The 16,114-nt window shown below is 35.0% G+C and overlaps 1 protein-coding gene across 1 annotated transcript in view; it reads left to right on the top strand.

Moving 5' to 3' along the window:
* Nucleotides 1–14,534: 14,534 nt before the first annotated feature.
* LOC109218839 (CASP-like protein 1F2) overlaps nucleotides 14,535–16,114 on the top strand; it is a 1,887-nt gene continuing 307 nt past the window's right edge. Inside the window, exons 1-3 of the mRNA XM_019383235.1 lie at nucleotides 14,535–14,892; nucleotides 14,972–15,095; nucleotides 16,064–16,114. The exon at nucleotides 16,064–16,114 is cut by the window's right edge and continues 307 nt beyond it. Coding sequence (XP_019238780.1) covers nucleotides 14,693–14,892; nucleotides 14,972–15,095; nucleotides 16,064–16,114 — 375 coding nt within the window. The 5' untranslated portion in view covers nucleotides 14,535–14,692. The remainder of the gene's footprint in view (nucleotides 14,893–14,971; nucleotides 15,096–16,063) is intronic.

A 16,114-nucleotide genomic window follows, 5' to 3' on the forward strand; every position in this document is an offset into this window, starting at 1 on the left:
TGAAAATTAAACTTCCCTCTTCAATTCCCGATTTATTATTGCATAAATTAGCCATTTATGTTATGGCCGTTTGCATAAACAACCATTTTGAAGAGTTGCACCTCTTCAGTTTTCAGCCCAACATTGGCTATAAATACAAGTCCATTCTCTCAGAATTTTCATACGATTTTTTGAGTTCTCCTCCTCTCTTCTGCATACTTATACCTTCAAAGAAAGCAATAGTAAGTGTGATTTGCTACCGAACTTTGTGTTCGCTGAAACACTGGGGTTTGAAGTACCACTACACCAGTGTGTAATTCGTTCTATCCTGGGAGGAAATAATCCATAACCTTGGGTACTAGGAGGGGATTAAATTTCTTAAGGAAACAAGAATTCAGCGGGCTCAGATTAACTTTTGTTTCGTCTATATTTCTGTTTATGTTATTTTATTTTCTCCAGAATTATTTTACAAATATAGTTTACTAACAAGAATTTCATGTATTGTGTATTTTACAAATACAGAATACATGATGGTTTTACTCAACCTTTTTTGTTTTTAGAATACATAATTTTTTGTCTATAAGATGTTGATGAAGAAATACATAACAGCCTCTAAGTTATGCTGTCTACTGATGTATTATTTTATAGTCCCTATATTCAGTGTATTCACTTTATCTAAAGCTTCAATGTGTTTCACTGAATTATCCAGCTATATGTATTCAGCAGTATGTATGTATTCAAATATATTTTTAATTAGTAGCAGTTATGTTATTCCCATATATGTTTAGCAGTAAATGTGCATTGCATGTCATGTATTCACTTTATGCGTTGTATTCACTGTATTTATTGTTTTCTATATTTTTAATGTATTCACTGTATTTTCATTGTATTCAATGTATCTCTCTATTCTCTGTATTTCACTGTATTCACTGTATTCACTGTCTTTATTGTCTTCTACTTTTTCAATCTATTCACTGTATTTAACTGTAAGCAATGTAATTCTATAAATTCAAAGCTTCACTTTGTTTGACTATTTTTTTCAGCAATATATATTCAACAGTATGTATTCAATGAATTGTAGAATGTATTCATATCTTTTTTTGATTAATATAATTTATGTATTCAGATGTATATATGTATTTAAATATATCTGCAGTATGTATTCAACGTATTGCACTATAGATGACCTGCTATACCTCATATCTGTATATAAATCAATTTGTAAAGATACCACTAAAAAATATTTTAGTGATCTGGACTTAAAAAATTCAATACACCAATAAATCAATATGTAATATAAAACTTGAACAAATATATGACATATCGTTATTTCATGAATTGAAATCAGAACATGAACTAATTCCTGCGTGGAGCATTTCTACAAGTACGCCTATTATGTCCTCTCTGCCCACATATACTACACGAATGCTGATTTTTCTTCTGAAACAATTCGTTGAACGGCTTATCGCGCTTCTTCTTCGGCCTTCCAGGATGTCTTTTCTATCGGGGAGGTAAGACAACTTCCTCTAATATATGTGCTGGTATATTCCATTCACTTCGGTCAGGCAGTGGATACACGGGCACCTCGTATGTCATTCCAACAGACTTTGGTTTGTAATAGTCCGAGAAATGATTTTCCGATATTAGAAACTTGCTTTTCAAGACAGCCCAAGCATGTGGGCATGGTAATTCGTCAACTTGGAACCGGCCACAACTGTATTTTTTGTCTAAGAAGCAAACGGTGTAATGTCTTCCTTCATTGTTCACCATATGCAAGTGTTCAATTGATGGTACAACCTATATTAAACAAAGCAATATAATATGCGGACATTTGTAAAAGCCATGTATCTTTAAAAGACCAAACGTATTAAATACAGTATATATGTATTCAATAAATAAACAATTAAATATGCAGCATGTCAACAAATAATAATCTGTCAAAATATTAAAAAACATTGTATTCATTGAGATACAATGATATACAATATACATGTATAAATTGAAAATACATTTAAAATACGCCAGATTGTATCAGAAATAAATACATGCTATATCAGGCATAAATAGCTGGACACGAGGACTTATATCAAAAAAAACTTACAGTCATACGTGTAGACAGTGCCTCATTCAAAGTAAGCATCTCCTAGTATTTTTTTCCCAAGCGTTGTGTACGTGTGTGATGCTTCTTTCTGATTGCTGCAATTCCAACGTCCAAACATCTTCCTAACTTCTTCTAGGAAGTCGTATATTGGCAATTCTCTTGCTGATACAAGTGCAGAATTGATTGATTCAGCAATATTTGACATCATAGTCCATCCCCGGTTAACAGGTGCATACAACCTAGCCCACTTTTTGTATCCAGCTAATTCCAGGTATTCTTTAATCCAAATATCTACCTTCTCCACTTTTTCCATTAGACTATCATATTCATCTTGAGTATATGCTTTTGCCATCGAGAAGTATACATCGCTCAACTTTTCATGACTCTTTTTGAATTTCTTATATACGTTGTTCCATAGATGTCATATACATGCAAAATGGGGTATTGTAGGATACACTCTCGATACAGATTTGATGATGCTCTCATTCCTATCTGAAACGATGCACATGTTTTTCCGCGCACCATAAGCTTCTTTGAATTGCTCAAAGAATCACAACCAAGCAGCATCATTCTCTGAATCAACAACACCATATGCTAGTAGCAATATATGTCCTCTAAATACAATTGCATACATATATAAAAAATATCATTCAAGTTGTATTAGGAAGTCAAATTACAAAAAATTATTTTAACTTGTATATATTTTGTTTTTTAACAGACTCACCTGCACCATTCAACGTGCTAGCCGAGACAAATGTCCCTATGTATGCCGATATTAGGTGGCTCCATCCACAACCACAATGGGTCTACAGTGCTCGAACCCCTTTATAAAAGCATACAACGATACATACAAATACATGAACTCATTTTTTGGTGATTTTACCATTCTAATATGCGAACCAGGATATGTCAAATACAGTGTATATAAGTACCCCGATAATTTATTGTATGAATCAGCTGGTTCATATCTCAAACAATTCACTGCCTTTTCTTTAGAGCGCCATGCCAACATGTAACTAACATCTACACCAAAGTCTGATTTCACATCATCAATTATATCCATTGGCGTGTATTTCCTCTTATGATTAGTAAACTTGACCTAATCGTACCACCAATCAACCTACTAGTTTCTTGACGTTGCTCATACACCTTATTCTTCAAAACAGACATGTATGCTTATTATTGAACTCCCATACTTTGAACATTTGTGATGCGTTAATGCTAGAAGCCTTAAATCTCCATTCACATCCCTCTAAAATACATAGCAATATATAGCTGCAAATACATTTGTGTTATACATATGATTGATTATGTATGGATATAAAATATAAATGGATCCTACAACTGATTTGGCTACATACACACTACATTTTCATTTGTCAACAAAGTTTTGTATATAAAAATATACAACGAAATACAATGTTTGTCAATAGAATATACTATAATTTTTTTTTTTGAATACATTGCATAAAACAATGTATAAACATACATGTATATAAATAGTTAAGTTCTCATATAAATGTTTCAAAACACTCAATTACAAAAACACTGATATAGAAACATAGAATGAAGGAAAGCATAGATTATGAATACAACATTATACATGCTGTATTGTTTAGAATTCTACCATGAATACATTATACAAATATTCATAATACATATCCATACAATTGAATACAACATATTGGTGAAGAGGTTGTAAGTAAGAATAGACAAACGTGATAGCATTAGACCTATCAACCCGGAATTGAATCCTTTCAGCAATTGCATATTGCTCCTCACCCCCTTCAATGTGGCCTTATCCTTATATACTTGTCCAGCCATGACCTCTCTTTGATTTGTTTTTGAAATAATCAAATCCTTTCCGATTCGAAAACCTCAATTGGTTCACCTGAATTTACTGACTCAAGAGCAAGTGTATTAATTGTATCAAATTTACTCGCCCCATCTATTTCGTCTAGTTGCATTAGGTTACCTTGAATTAAACTACATCCAGCTACAATTTCATTATCCATTGTAGTTATACACAATGGATACATTCTGAATTCTCTGCTCTCCTTTTTAACTCTATATACCATGTCGTTGTGTATTTCCATTGGCGTGAAATTTCCTTCCACTTTGTATTCAATTTTAGTTGACTTTGAGCTCAAATCTATGGCAAGTTGCTTCGAAATAGAAGCAACCAAATCATTGTACGACGCATACTCCTTTATGAGTATCCTATCGATCGAATAATCGACATAGCTATTCTCAATGTTCCACTTGCCAGAATGACACAGTAGCATGGTTAAACTTGCCATCTAGAAAATCAAAATTCAATCTATTTCTGTAGATACTTGTAAGAATTCCTAGCAGAACCTCGAACAATGTCAGCGGGATAAAACTTCCTCGAAGGATACCACGAAAAAAAGGATGGACTGAATCTCTAAAGATTGCTCTGGTATTGGGTGTTTTTCGTCTAAAAATCTTTTCATAAACTGGAAATACAAATTTTGCATATTATAATTGAGTTTGTTGAGTTATATTTGTCACAACCCAATTTTTCCTCCGTTGGGTATCGTGATTGCACCTAGTATTAGGCTAACATTTACTGAGTAACAACAATAATAAAGAAAATCTAACAGTCTCGATAAAGAAATCTTTACAAAATTTATAATTTCCCAAAACCGGTAGTACAAGTCATAAGCTCTACAGAGTTTACTACAACTTCTAAATACAACTGTTTGGAAATAAGTAAAAATCGTGTGAATACAAAATAGGAAGGTGACTCCGAAGTCCGCGAACGCAACAACAAGTTTACCTTGAGTCTCCTTAGCAAGAATCCGTATAGCTACTAACGATCAAATACCTGGATCTATACAAAAAAATATACAGAAGTGTAGTATGAGCACACCACAGCGGTGCCCAGTAAGTATCAAGACTAACCTCGGTGGAGTAGTGACGAGGAACAGTAAAGACACCTACTGATCTAATAAACCGAATAAGTATAAGTATAGGAACAACAGTGTACGATTTCTACATAAAGACTAAGCAATATGAGTAATAGTACCGTAATTGAAATAAGAAAGGAAACGACAAGTATCAGCGGAATACCATAATAATGACACAAAAGAGTGAAAGGAAATACAACCTAAATCCGAAATCACAAATACGGCAAGAACAAGCAATAACTCAGCAACTACGATGACTTTTACATCAGATTTTAATCAACAAACTCCGCGAGGTACCGAACCTCGGACAAATCACAACTCACGGGTCTCAATGACTGAACCCTAAAACTTGGCATCCTGTGCCCTCATCATACCTCATAGCCGCACTGACGACTCACGTGCCAAATAACGCCATTCTCACATAAAAGGCAAGTAAACAAGGGTGTGCATCTATACTCAACAATATCAAGAAAATCTCTTATCCGATAAGGGTGCTTAACTACATGTATGCTTGTGCAAGTGTCCTAATATAGTTCATACCAGCCAGTAAGCATAAGGGAAATAACGGACAGGACGTAGAATGTTTGCAAAGTAGGGGGATCTACCGGAATATCATTTCGTGGTCCCACAGTAAATATGCAGAACAGGGGGGATCTGCCGGAATACCGTTCCGTAGTCCCAAAGTAAATATGCAGAAGAGGGGGGATCGACCGGAATATCGTTTCGTAGTCCCAAAGTAAATATGCAGAACAGGGGGATCTACCGGAACACCGTTCCGTAGTCCCAAAGTAAATATGCAGCTCAACCAACAGAGATAACAGTTACAGCATGGCAGAAACCTCGTGCAACCCCAAAACAACAACTGCACGGCGGAAACCTCGTGCATCACAATATCAACAAGTACAACAGCAACAATGACAATAATACAAGGTACGACAAGTAAATCAACTCAAGAACTTTAAATCACAAAAGAAACGGTAGAACCAGTTCACAAGGAATAATCATAGTAAAAAATTCTAGGCGTAAAGAGAACAACTCAACAAGGGAAAACTAGTATGTAGCAACGATCCCACAACATACAATTCAACAATAGGGAAACTAACACGAGTCCTATAGTTCCAAATAAGGACCAGTTAACTAAGATATAGGATATCTAAACCTCTTTTAAGGTTGAGCAATGACGAGGATATACAACAAATCAATTAAGGATAAGTAGCGGAAAGATAATCATAATCTTAATTAAAACGAAACAATTATAGGATGAGATGATGATAATTTCAAATAAAGATAAGCAGCTATGAAAAATAGCATGACAATAGGAGAGGTAAAATCTTCAGTTAAGTCAAGAGAGTCAAATAGGCAATAAGAGTGAATCCTAAAGCAATAAATTCTAATTTAAGCATGTAGAGGTGAAACAAGTAAATAAGAACTCAGTCATATCAAGAACAACTTCCTACTCAGTGAATATAAAGACCTAGGAACCCTAAAATTCCAATTTTCCAAAAAAAAGTCCGAGTACGCACTCGTCACTTCGCGTACACGGACTACAATCAGCATGGAAGACTCAAATCCTAAGGGGGAATCCCCCACACAAGGTTAGGCAAGATACTTACCTCAAAGAAGACAACCCGATACTCTAAAATGAACTTCTCAGGTGAAAAGAGCTCCTGACCGCTCAAATCTAACCAAAATAACTTCAAAGCACAATTAAAACTCATAAGAAACTATTTCGGATCATAAAGTCTCAATCTATATCAAAATTTAAAATTCGGTCGGAAAGTCGACCCCCGGGCCCGCACCTCGGAACCTAAAAACTTTCACAAAACCCGAACACTCACTCCGATATGAGTTCAACCATACTAAAATTATCAATTTTCGATACCATTTCGTCCCTCAAATCATCATTTTTCATTTAGAAAACTTTCTTAAAAAATCACCATTTCCTCACCTCAAAACATAAATCAAATGATAAAAATAAAGACAAAATCGCGAAATATATTAAATTCTAGGTGAAGAACACTTAACCAATCGATTTGCTTGAAAACCCCAAAAAGAAGCTCCCGAAACCGAAGTCCAAAACTAAAAATATGAAGAAAATGGCCAAACCCTCGATTTAAATATTTCTGCCAGAACTTCCTCATCTGCGGAAACGCAATTGGGAGAAAGAGTCCACATCTGCGAACTCAGCTAACAAGGCCTGGGACCGCATCTGCGGATTTACAGCCGCACCAGCGGCATCGCAGAAGCGAAAGGGGAAGCCGCAAAAGCGAGATTATTTGCAGGTGCGATCGCTGGACTGCAAAAGCGGCCTTCGCACCTGCGTGCCAACCTCCGTAGAAGCGAGCAAGCTCCCAGGCCTTCATGACCGCAGAAGTAGGAGTGTTCGTCGGTCGGTACGGTACGGTATTTAGACATTTTGGTTCGGTATTATCGGTATTCGGTTTCTTAAAATCCTATATCAATACCGTACCTGATTAAATTCGGTATGGTTCGGTTTTTCTCCTTTCGGTTTCGGTCTATTCGGTTCGGTAATTTCGATTTATTCGGTTTGAATATGAACTAGTGCATAGAGCCATACACTCTAATATTCTTAATTAAAATACTCAAAAATACAAAACTAAAAATGTTTGTTAACAAAATTTTTGTCCAAAACTAGAGTAAATTGTACATAAAAGAATATTTGATAATTAGAAATGCCTTGTTACTTGTTTAGAGTTAATTGATGAACTTTGAGAATAAAGGAAAGTAAAACTTTAAATTTTTCATATTTATGTTATAATTGATATATGTGTTTTGTGTAATATAATATATACTTCGGTACGGTATTGGTATTTTGGTATTTTATTTTAAAATACCAAATACCATACCTAATACCAATTTTTTTTAAAACTTAAACCAAATACCATACCAAATACCAAAATACCGTATACCAAATACCAAAATTTTCGATTTCGGTACGGTAATTCGGTATTTACCAAATTATGCCCAGCCCTACGCAGAAGCGGCCAGGCTCACGCAAAAGCGGAGCCGCACTTGCGCTCCAAAGTGTCGCAGGTGCGAAAACACCAGAACCAGACTTGTTCAAAACTATGAAAAACATCTTAAACTCGTCCGAAACACGCCCAGGGCCCCCGGGACCCCGTCCAAGCATACCAACAAGTTCAATACCCTAATACAGACTCGATCGAGGTCTCAAATCACATCAAACATTGCCGAAACAATGGACCGCACCAAGAATCGAACTTATGAACTCTCAAATCTTCCAACTTCTAAAACTGGTGCCGAACCCTATCAAATCAACCCGGAGTGACGCCAAATTTTGCAGACTAGTCCCAAATGACATAACGGAGTTGTTCCAACTCTCGGAATCGCATTCCGACACCGATATCACAAAAGTCAACTCTTGGTCAAACTTCTCCATTTTTCCAAACTTCAACTTTTCCAACTTTCGTTGAAATCCTCCAAATTACCCTACGGACCTTCAATTCCAAATCTGAACACACGCCTAAGTTCAAAATCACCATACGAAGCTGTTGAGATCATCCAAAACCCATCCGGAGCCATTTACACAAAAGTCAAATTCTTACCGCTTAAGCTTCCAAAACTAGAATCCTTCTTCCAATTCGACTCCGAATCATTCGATAACTGAATTCAACCATGCACGCAAGTTGATACACATAATATGAAGTTGTTCAAGACCTTACGCCGCCGAACGGAGCTTAAGTTCTCGAAACGACCGGTCGGGTCGTTATAATATTTGGAGTATATGAAGTTTATTGATTCACTTACCGTTTTTAAACAGCCGGAGAGACCTATTTTTATGCAGATTGTCCTTACCGTATATACGAATACAGCTCGCGAATACATATGAATACAGTCGAACATAGCTGGCATGCCCTTTTCTTCGCCGAGTTTTGCTATTGTATTCATGAATACATTAGCTTGCATACATCGAATGCTTTCAATAACAACTGAAAACATAGCTATAGGAAGTATTAACTAAATGGTAGCTATAGGAGGTTAATAACCACTAAACAATAGTTGTTTCTGAAAATTTCTCTTCTCTTAATCCCGGTGGCACACCTTTTTATTCAATTGAATAAAGAATAATATTTTTTTATATTTAAAAGCAAGTTAATTTTAAATTTTTTATTAATCTATAACTTATTTTAGATTATAAGTTCAGATGCTTCCTCTAGAATGTCCTATCTCTCTCTTCAACCCTTTAAAACGAGCTAGAATTTTTTTAATAAAAAAAAACGTGTTCAAGATCACCTAAAATGAATGGCAGGAGTGTGATGTAGTTCTATTCACTTTAGGTACATACAAATCAGTGCGAGAATGCTTTTTGCTAGCAGCCTTTGTATAAAGATTTCTGCATCGTTTTTCCTTTCTTTTGAAATTTAGGTCACTGACTATAGGAAAGCTTGATGGACTTTTTCAGTGGAGCTGTTCTTATTTTTCTGTGTCAAAATTGAGCAATTATTAGGTTACCAAAAATATGTTATCAATCTGCGGCATTTATACAACATAACAATTGTTTGTCTCCTAAATTTTTTGCTACTCAATTCTTCTCCTCCCAAAGTATCTTTTATCTCTTCTCCTACTTTTTTTCCTTTGTGAAATGGGATAAATATATAACACTCATTAAATGAACATGCATTACCTTCACTATTTACTTGTTAGGTTTTCGTTATTTTTCAATGTAAAGGCAAAACGACTTTTTCATTGACTGCATCCCAGAAAGTCTTCGTCAATCTGGGAAGGGCAGAGGCAAACAATATTAATAAAATAACAGAGAAATAGCGACCTTTCTTTTATTTCATTGTCAGCGAGGTGGTTAGAACTTAGATATATGAAAGAAAATATTCTCTAATCGTTAGTTTAGAAATATCCATCAAATGTAAAGTAAATTATTGTTTGGTTCATTTATTTATTCTTGGTTCAATCAAATATCTATCAAAATATTTTTTGCTTAGCTTCTTTTATTTATGTTGCAGTGAGGTGGTTGGATATATGAAAGAAAAATGTTTATCTTATCTTTAGTTTAGAAATATCCATCAAATGTCTAGAAATAAATTACTACTACTCTTACTTTTGCTTAGCCTTTAACAATTGGGCTGTCATAACTTTTGATATATTATCCACCCAACACAATTGTAAAAGCAGTAAATTTTCGTCTTCTCTCTCTATATTGAGCTTTTATTTGGCATATACACTTCGTTACTTAAATTGTTCTATTTAGACATAAGTTTTAACTAGCTCTAATTTAGAGAGTTTTACCACACAATATTTAATTTCTTGAATGAGAAAAAAAAGCCTCTGTTTTATTTCCTTCATTTGGTGCTGCGCTGTCCAAAATAAACATTTCTACGCACCAAAAAATATTTTAGGATGTGGGAGAGGATTTTGCGGCGTCTAGTAAGTGTTAAGATGAGATGGCCAAGTTAGTATTTCAAATACAAAGATAGACATATCAAACTTTTTTATTTTTTCTCTTTTTGAAAATTCTACTGAGTTTAATGGCTTCCATAAAGGAAGCTTCATATTCACAAGGTTCATTTCATTTGCTCATCGACGTTTTGTTGTCGTTGAGAACTTCACTTAATTTTACTAAAGAAAAAGGTTTTGAAATCTAACCTTTCAAAGATTATTGTCGTTGAGAACTTCACTAATGTTACTAAAGAAAAAGGTTTTGATCATTTGTCATAAATCAATTGATTTTTTTGGCTATTGTCACACATATAAAGAACCTGTTTAGCCATAGATTTTGCCAATTGTTTTTGGGCAAATACATGTTTGTTCATAAATTTTATCTATATTTTGGCAAATTCCCAAAACCAGCTCAAGAGTTGGTTTTGACCCAAAATATTATTATTGTATTTTTTAAAAATTGCGCCAAACTTTTGTATTTTATAAAAGAGCCCACCATTTATTATTTTGTAACAATGTTGCTGTTGGATTTTAGGTATATTAAATGTTTAAAAGAGGGTGAATGGGAAATGGAGGGAAATAAAATTTTTAAGTGAAATTTTAAGTTCTTTCCCCCCCCCCCCCCTCCCCCCTGACAAAGGGACAATGTCCCATGTTGGAAGATGAAGAGGTTTTTGATTAGTATATAAGCAATTGCTCTTCTTCTAGCTCTTAAAAAGTTGAGAAGAAGGCAAACCTCGCGCCGCCGTCGTCGTAGCTTGCTCGGCTCAGCTTCGGCTTCAGCTTCGGCTTCGGATTTGGTCAAATGATCGATTGATTGATTAATTTTTTGGACCAAATTTATTTGTTAATAGTAAATATTAACCGAATTGTTATTAAATATTTGTTTCAATAACAGAATATTAATATTAATGGACATAAGGCAAGCCTCGCGCCGTCGTCGTTGTCGCTTGCTCGGCTCGTCTTCGGCTTCTACTTCGGATTCAAATGATCGATTGATTGATTAATTTTTTGGACCAAATTTATTTGTTAATAGTACATATTGACAAAATTGTTATTAAAAATTTATTTTAATAACAGAATATTAATATTAATGGACATTGTCCCATATTGGAAGAGGAAGAGGTTTTTGATGAGTATATAAGCAATTGCTCTTCTTCTAGCTCTTTAAGAGTTGAGAAGAAGGAAAGCCTCGCGCCGTTGTCGTCGTCGCTCGCTCGGCTCGGCTTTGGCTTCGGCTTCGGCTTCTAGCTCTTAAATAGTTGAGAAGAAGGCAAGCCTCGCGCCGTCATCGTCGTCACTCGCTCAGCTCGGCTCGGCTTCGGCTTCGGCTTCGAATTCGGATTCGGAATTGGATTTGGTCAAATGATCGATTGATTGATTAATTTTTTGGACCAAATTTATTTGTTAATAGTAAATATTAACAGAATTGTTATTAAATATTTGTTTTAATAACAAAATATTAATATTAATGGACATTGTCCCATATTGGAAGAGGAAGAGGTTTTTGATGAGTATATAGGCAATTGCTCTTCTTCTAGCTCTTAAAGAGTTGAGAAGAAAGCAAGCCTTGCGCCTTCGTCGTCGTCGCTCGCTCGGCTCGGCTTCGGCTTCGGATTCGGATTTGGTCAAATGATCGATTGATTGATTAATTTTTTGGACCAAATTTATTTGTTAATAGTAAATATTAACAGAATTGTTATTAAATATTTATTTTAATTACAGAATATTAATATTAAAATCTAACCGTTTTCAGTTTTCAGTTGTGTAACTGAAAATTAAACTTCCCACTTCAATTTTCCCTCTTTATTGTTGAGTAAATAGCCATTTATGTTATGGCATTTATGCTGTGGCCGTTTTGCATAAACAGCCATTCTGAAGAGTTGCACCTCTTCAGATTTCAGCCCAAGATTTGCTATAAATACAAGTCCATTCTCTCAGAATTTCAATACGAATTTCTGAGTTTCTCCTCCTTTCTTCTACATACTTTTAACTTCAAAGAAAGAAACAGTAAGTGTGATTTGCTATCGAACTTTGTGTTCGCTGAAACACTGCGGTTTGAAGTACTACTACACCAGTGTGTAATTCGTTCTATCCTGGGAAGAAATAATCCGTAACCTTGGGTACTAGGAGGGGATTAAATTCCTTAAGGAAACACTGTGAACTCAGTGGGCTCGGATTAACTCTTGTTTCTTTACATTTTTTGTTTATATGTTATTCTGTTTTTTCCAGAATTAGTTTACAAATACAGATTACTAACAGTTGCTTCGTCTACTTAGTAATTTGTTGATAGTGTATTATGTAGTTCATTATAAAAATGATAATTCCGTACCAAATTTATTTATGTTCAGGACTATGTTATGTGATAATGATAATAAATGTTATTGATAAAAGTACTGTTGGGTATTTGTGATAGTTTTTAGAACTTGTGGGTATGAGTTATGTTTCATATTTTTTTTCAAAAAAAAAAGTGAAATATGTTTTGAAAACTGAAGTCCAAATACATTTTCATCTTCAAACCAAACTTCATCCAAATCAGATTTTTTAAAACAAGTTTGGGAATCTATGGCTAAACGCTAGCTAAGAAATTCACCTTTTAGCATTAATTACAATGAAATTAATAATAGATCCAAATTGGTTAAGAACTTTACTTGTCCACTTTAATAAAAATATATAGTCACAAATTAATACTCCCTCCGATCCACTTTTAGTTAATTTACTTGTTGACTAGTGGACTATTTCTCTAAGGCCAAAGTCTTGGCATACTTTAAGGCAAGTAAGAATTGGCAGCAGCCACTAAATCGAAGACCAATTTCAAGATTTAGGCCTCATTTGTTTTTTTTTTAAGATTAAGACGTCTGAATTTGAATACACATCTGAATATCAAGATGTGTATTAAGATTAAGACATCTGAATCTAAATACACATCTAAATATATTAAGATGTGTATTAAGATCAGAATAGAAATAATTAAGACTGTTTGATTTTTAACATCTGAATGTATAAAATTTATTTTTATTTGAAAATTAATAAACATAAAATTCAAATGAAATACTAACTAATCTAATACTCTATCAATAAAATATATAGTTTTTTTTTAAAATATGATAGTTGTTGGTGGTGATAGCTAACGGGTGAATGCCGACTAAAGGCGGTGGTTGGTGGTAGTTTTGGTTGATGATGGTGGTTCATGCTAGTAGTAGTGATTGGTAGTAGTGGCGATTATGATTGAGGATGGTGGTGGTGGGTGGTGATAGTTAATAATGTCGGGTGGTGGTAGTAGTAGTTGTGATTGAGGAAGGTGGTGGGTGGGTGGTGGTAGGTTACAATTATGGGCAGTGCCGGCTGTGGTTATTGATAGTGATGGGGTGGTCAGTTGTGATTGTTGAGGCGGATGAGTGTTGATTTTATGTGAGAATGATGGTTGTCGGAGTGGTGAGGATAGTAGGTGGTGATGGTCGATAATGGAGGCTATGATTGAGGATGATGATGGGGTGGTGGTGGTGGAGGTGGTGGTGGTGGTGGTGGTGGTTGAGTATGGTGGTGGTGGTGGCATGGTGGTAGTTGATAATGGTAGGCGGTGGCGGCTGTTAATAATGAATATGTGATAGCATCTTAATGAAATTAAGTCTCTGTTATAGATCGTAATCATACAGACCTATTCAGACTCATTAAGTGGTTGTGAAGTAAAAAAAACAAACACACTTAATGATTAAGATTTGAATAATTAAGATTTTGACTTTAAAAGCAAACACACTTAATATCTGAGATCTGAATGATTAAGATTCAGACCTCCATTAAGTGCAAACAAATGAGGCCTTAGATACCTATATATACTCATTATTAGTCATTGGTGCTTCCGAAAGCAAAGGCCTATATATAGAGAACAAACATAAGATACACGACTAGGATTTAACTCATCACCAAACCCCAGTAAAATCTCATGTCCTTTAATAGATAGTAATTTATTAAGTTAACAATTAAAACAATTTTGTTCTTTTTTCCCGAGAAATAATGCATTTTTGTTTATCTATTTTTGTTGCTTGTTAAATCAAAGGCAGCAGTTTTCAAACTTCTTTGCTTTTTTGTCGGTCTTGAAAGTGATCCATTTACTTTAACGATCTCTCTCGGAGTCTCCCCACTCTCTCACTCTATAAATACCACCACAACATCCACTCGTCCATTAATTTCTTCATTCCGTTCTTCTTTCTCTTCTTGCCCCCTTCTTTTTTCTGAGAAGATCCCAAAAATGGAGAGTTTCAGCGTCAAAAATTTGCAAAGCCCACCTCGGAAATCTGACACGTGTTTGTTGGGAACTCAAATTTTCCTGAGAATTTTGGCAACTGCATTCACATTGGCGTCCACTTTGATTATTCTTACCAGCAAACAGACTGTCACTGTATTTGGCCTTGAGATGGATGCTCGCTATAGCTATTCTCCCACTTTCAAGTAAAGAATATCAAAAGCAAATATTTGTGGTTTTATTTGAAAGTTCTGAATCTGATTTTGCTTTGGGGGTTCTCTGCAGGTTCTTTGCTTTGGCAAATATCATTGGATGTGCCTTCTCTGTTCTGTCCCTCTTTCTGGCTTTTGTTTTAGGCCATAAGGGTTTTGACCCAAAGCACTACTTTTACATTTTCCTTCATGATTTGGTACGTCAAACTTTTCACCTTTTCAATGATCAGTCACTTGTCAAATTAGCACGTTTTAAATTGTTAGTAGTAGATCTGGTTAAAGTTCTTAACCAATTTGGATTTAGGCAGACTCAGAGGTAATTTGTAAAGCAATTTGGGGCCTGAAAAAAGAATTCCTTTCTTCCCCACCCTAGAATCTCATACGGTATTTTCCATACATTTCTGTCTTTTGATTTGATTTCATATTTATGAGGCTTAAACCTAGACGTCATTTACAATACACTTTTCTAGTTGTTGGTGAATACTGCATATATAAGTTTTGAGAAAATTGTTCTGACAATTCAAAAATTTAAAAAAAAAAAATAAAAAGCGAAAAAAAAGAGAAGCTAGAGCCTAGAAGTAGTTCATTGGTTTAAATTGTGCTAGTATGACTGTATGGACCTTTTTCCTTCTGTGGGCTTTGGACTATTGTGACGCACGTCTTTTAGAATAGTCAATTTGCCCATTAGTAAGGTATTTCTTAACTATGTTCACCAAAGCTTATATATCTATGAGAAGAAATCACCTAACGTCTTTGTTTGTGTTAGGATTTGAACAATGATCTCTCATGGAGTTAGATTTTTATCATGAGCATAATGTTAGCAGGGGGGCCTATGGTGGGGGCTGGGGTCACCGGAACCCGTAAGCTTCATTAAAAAGATATATATATCTATCTATCTATCAATACAATGAGGACCCCTTGAATATTTTATGCGGCCCTCTAAAGTCACAAAATCTGGACAGAGCTTCTAGTTTGTTAGAAGTGCTTTCATTCTCTTGAAGACCCAATTTCGAATCCTACCTCAAACAAAGCTTATCTTTTTATTTTATTTTTAAGGTGGTGCCCCCGTACTGGTCAAACGCTGGGTCCACCTCTGAATATTAGTACATTAATTATGAAAGATTTATGTGAATTAATTAATGTTGGAATTTTGGTGTGATGACAGATTGTGATGGCAGTAATGCTGGCTGGATGTGCAGCAGCGACTGCAATTGGA

This window comes from Nicotiana attenuata, unplaced genomic scaffold (assembly GCF_001879085.1).
Source record: "Nicotiana attenuata strain UT unplaced genomic scaffold, NIATTr2, whole genome shotgun sequence".
In the NCBI taxonomy this organism is placed as follows: domain Eukaryota; kingdom Viridiplantae; phylum Streptophyta; class Magnoliopsida; order Solanales; family Solanaceae; genus Nicotiana; species Nicotiana attenuata.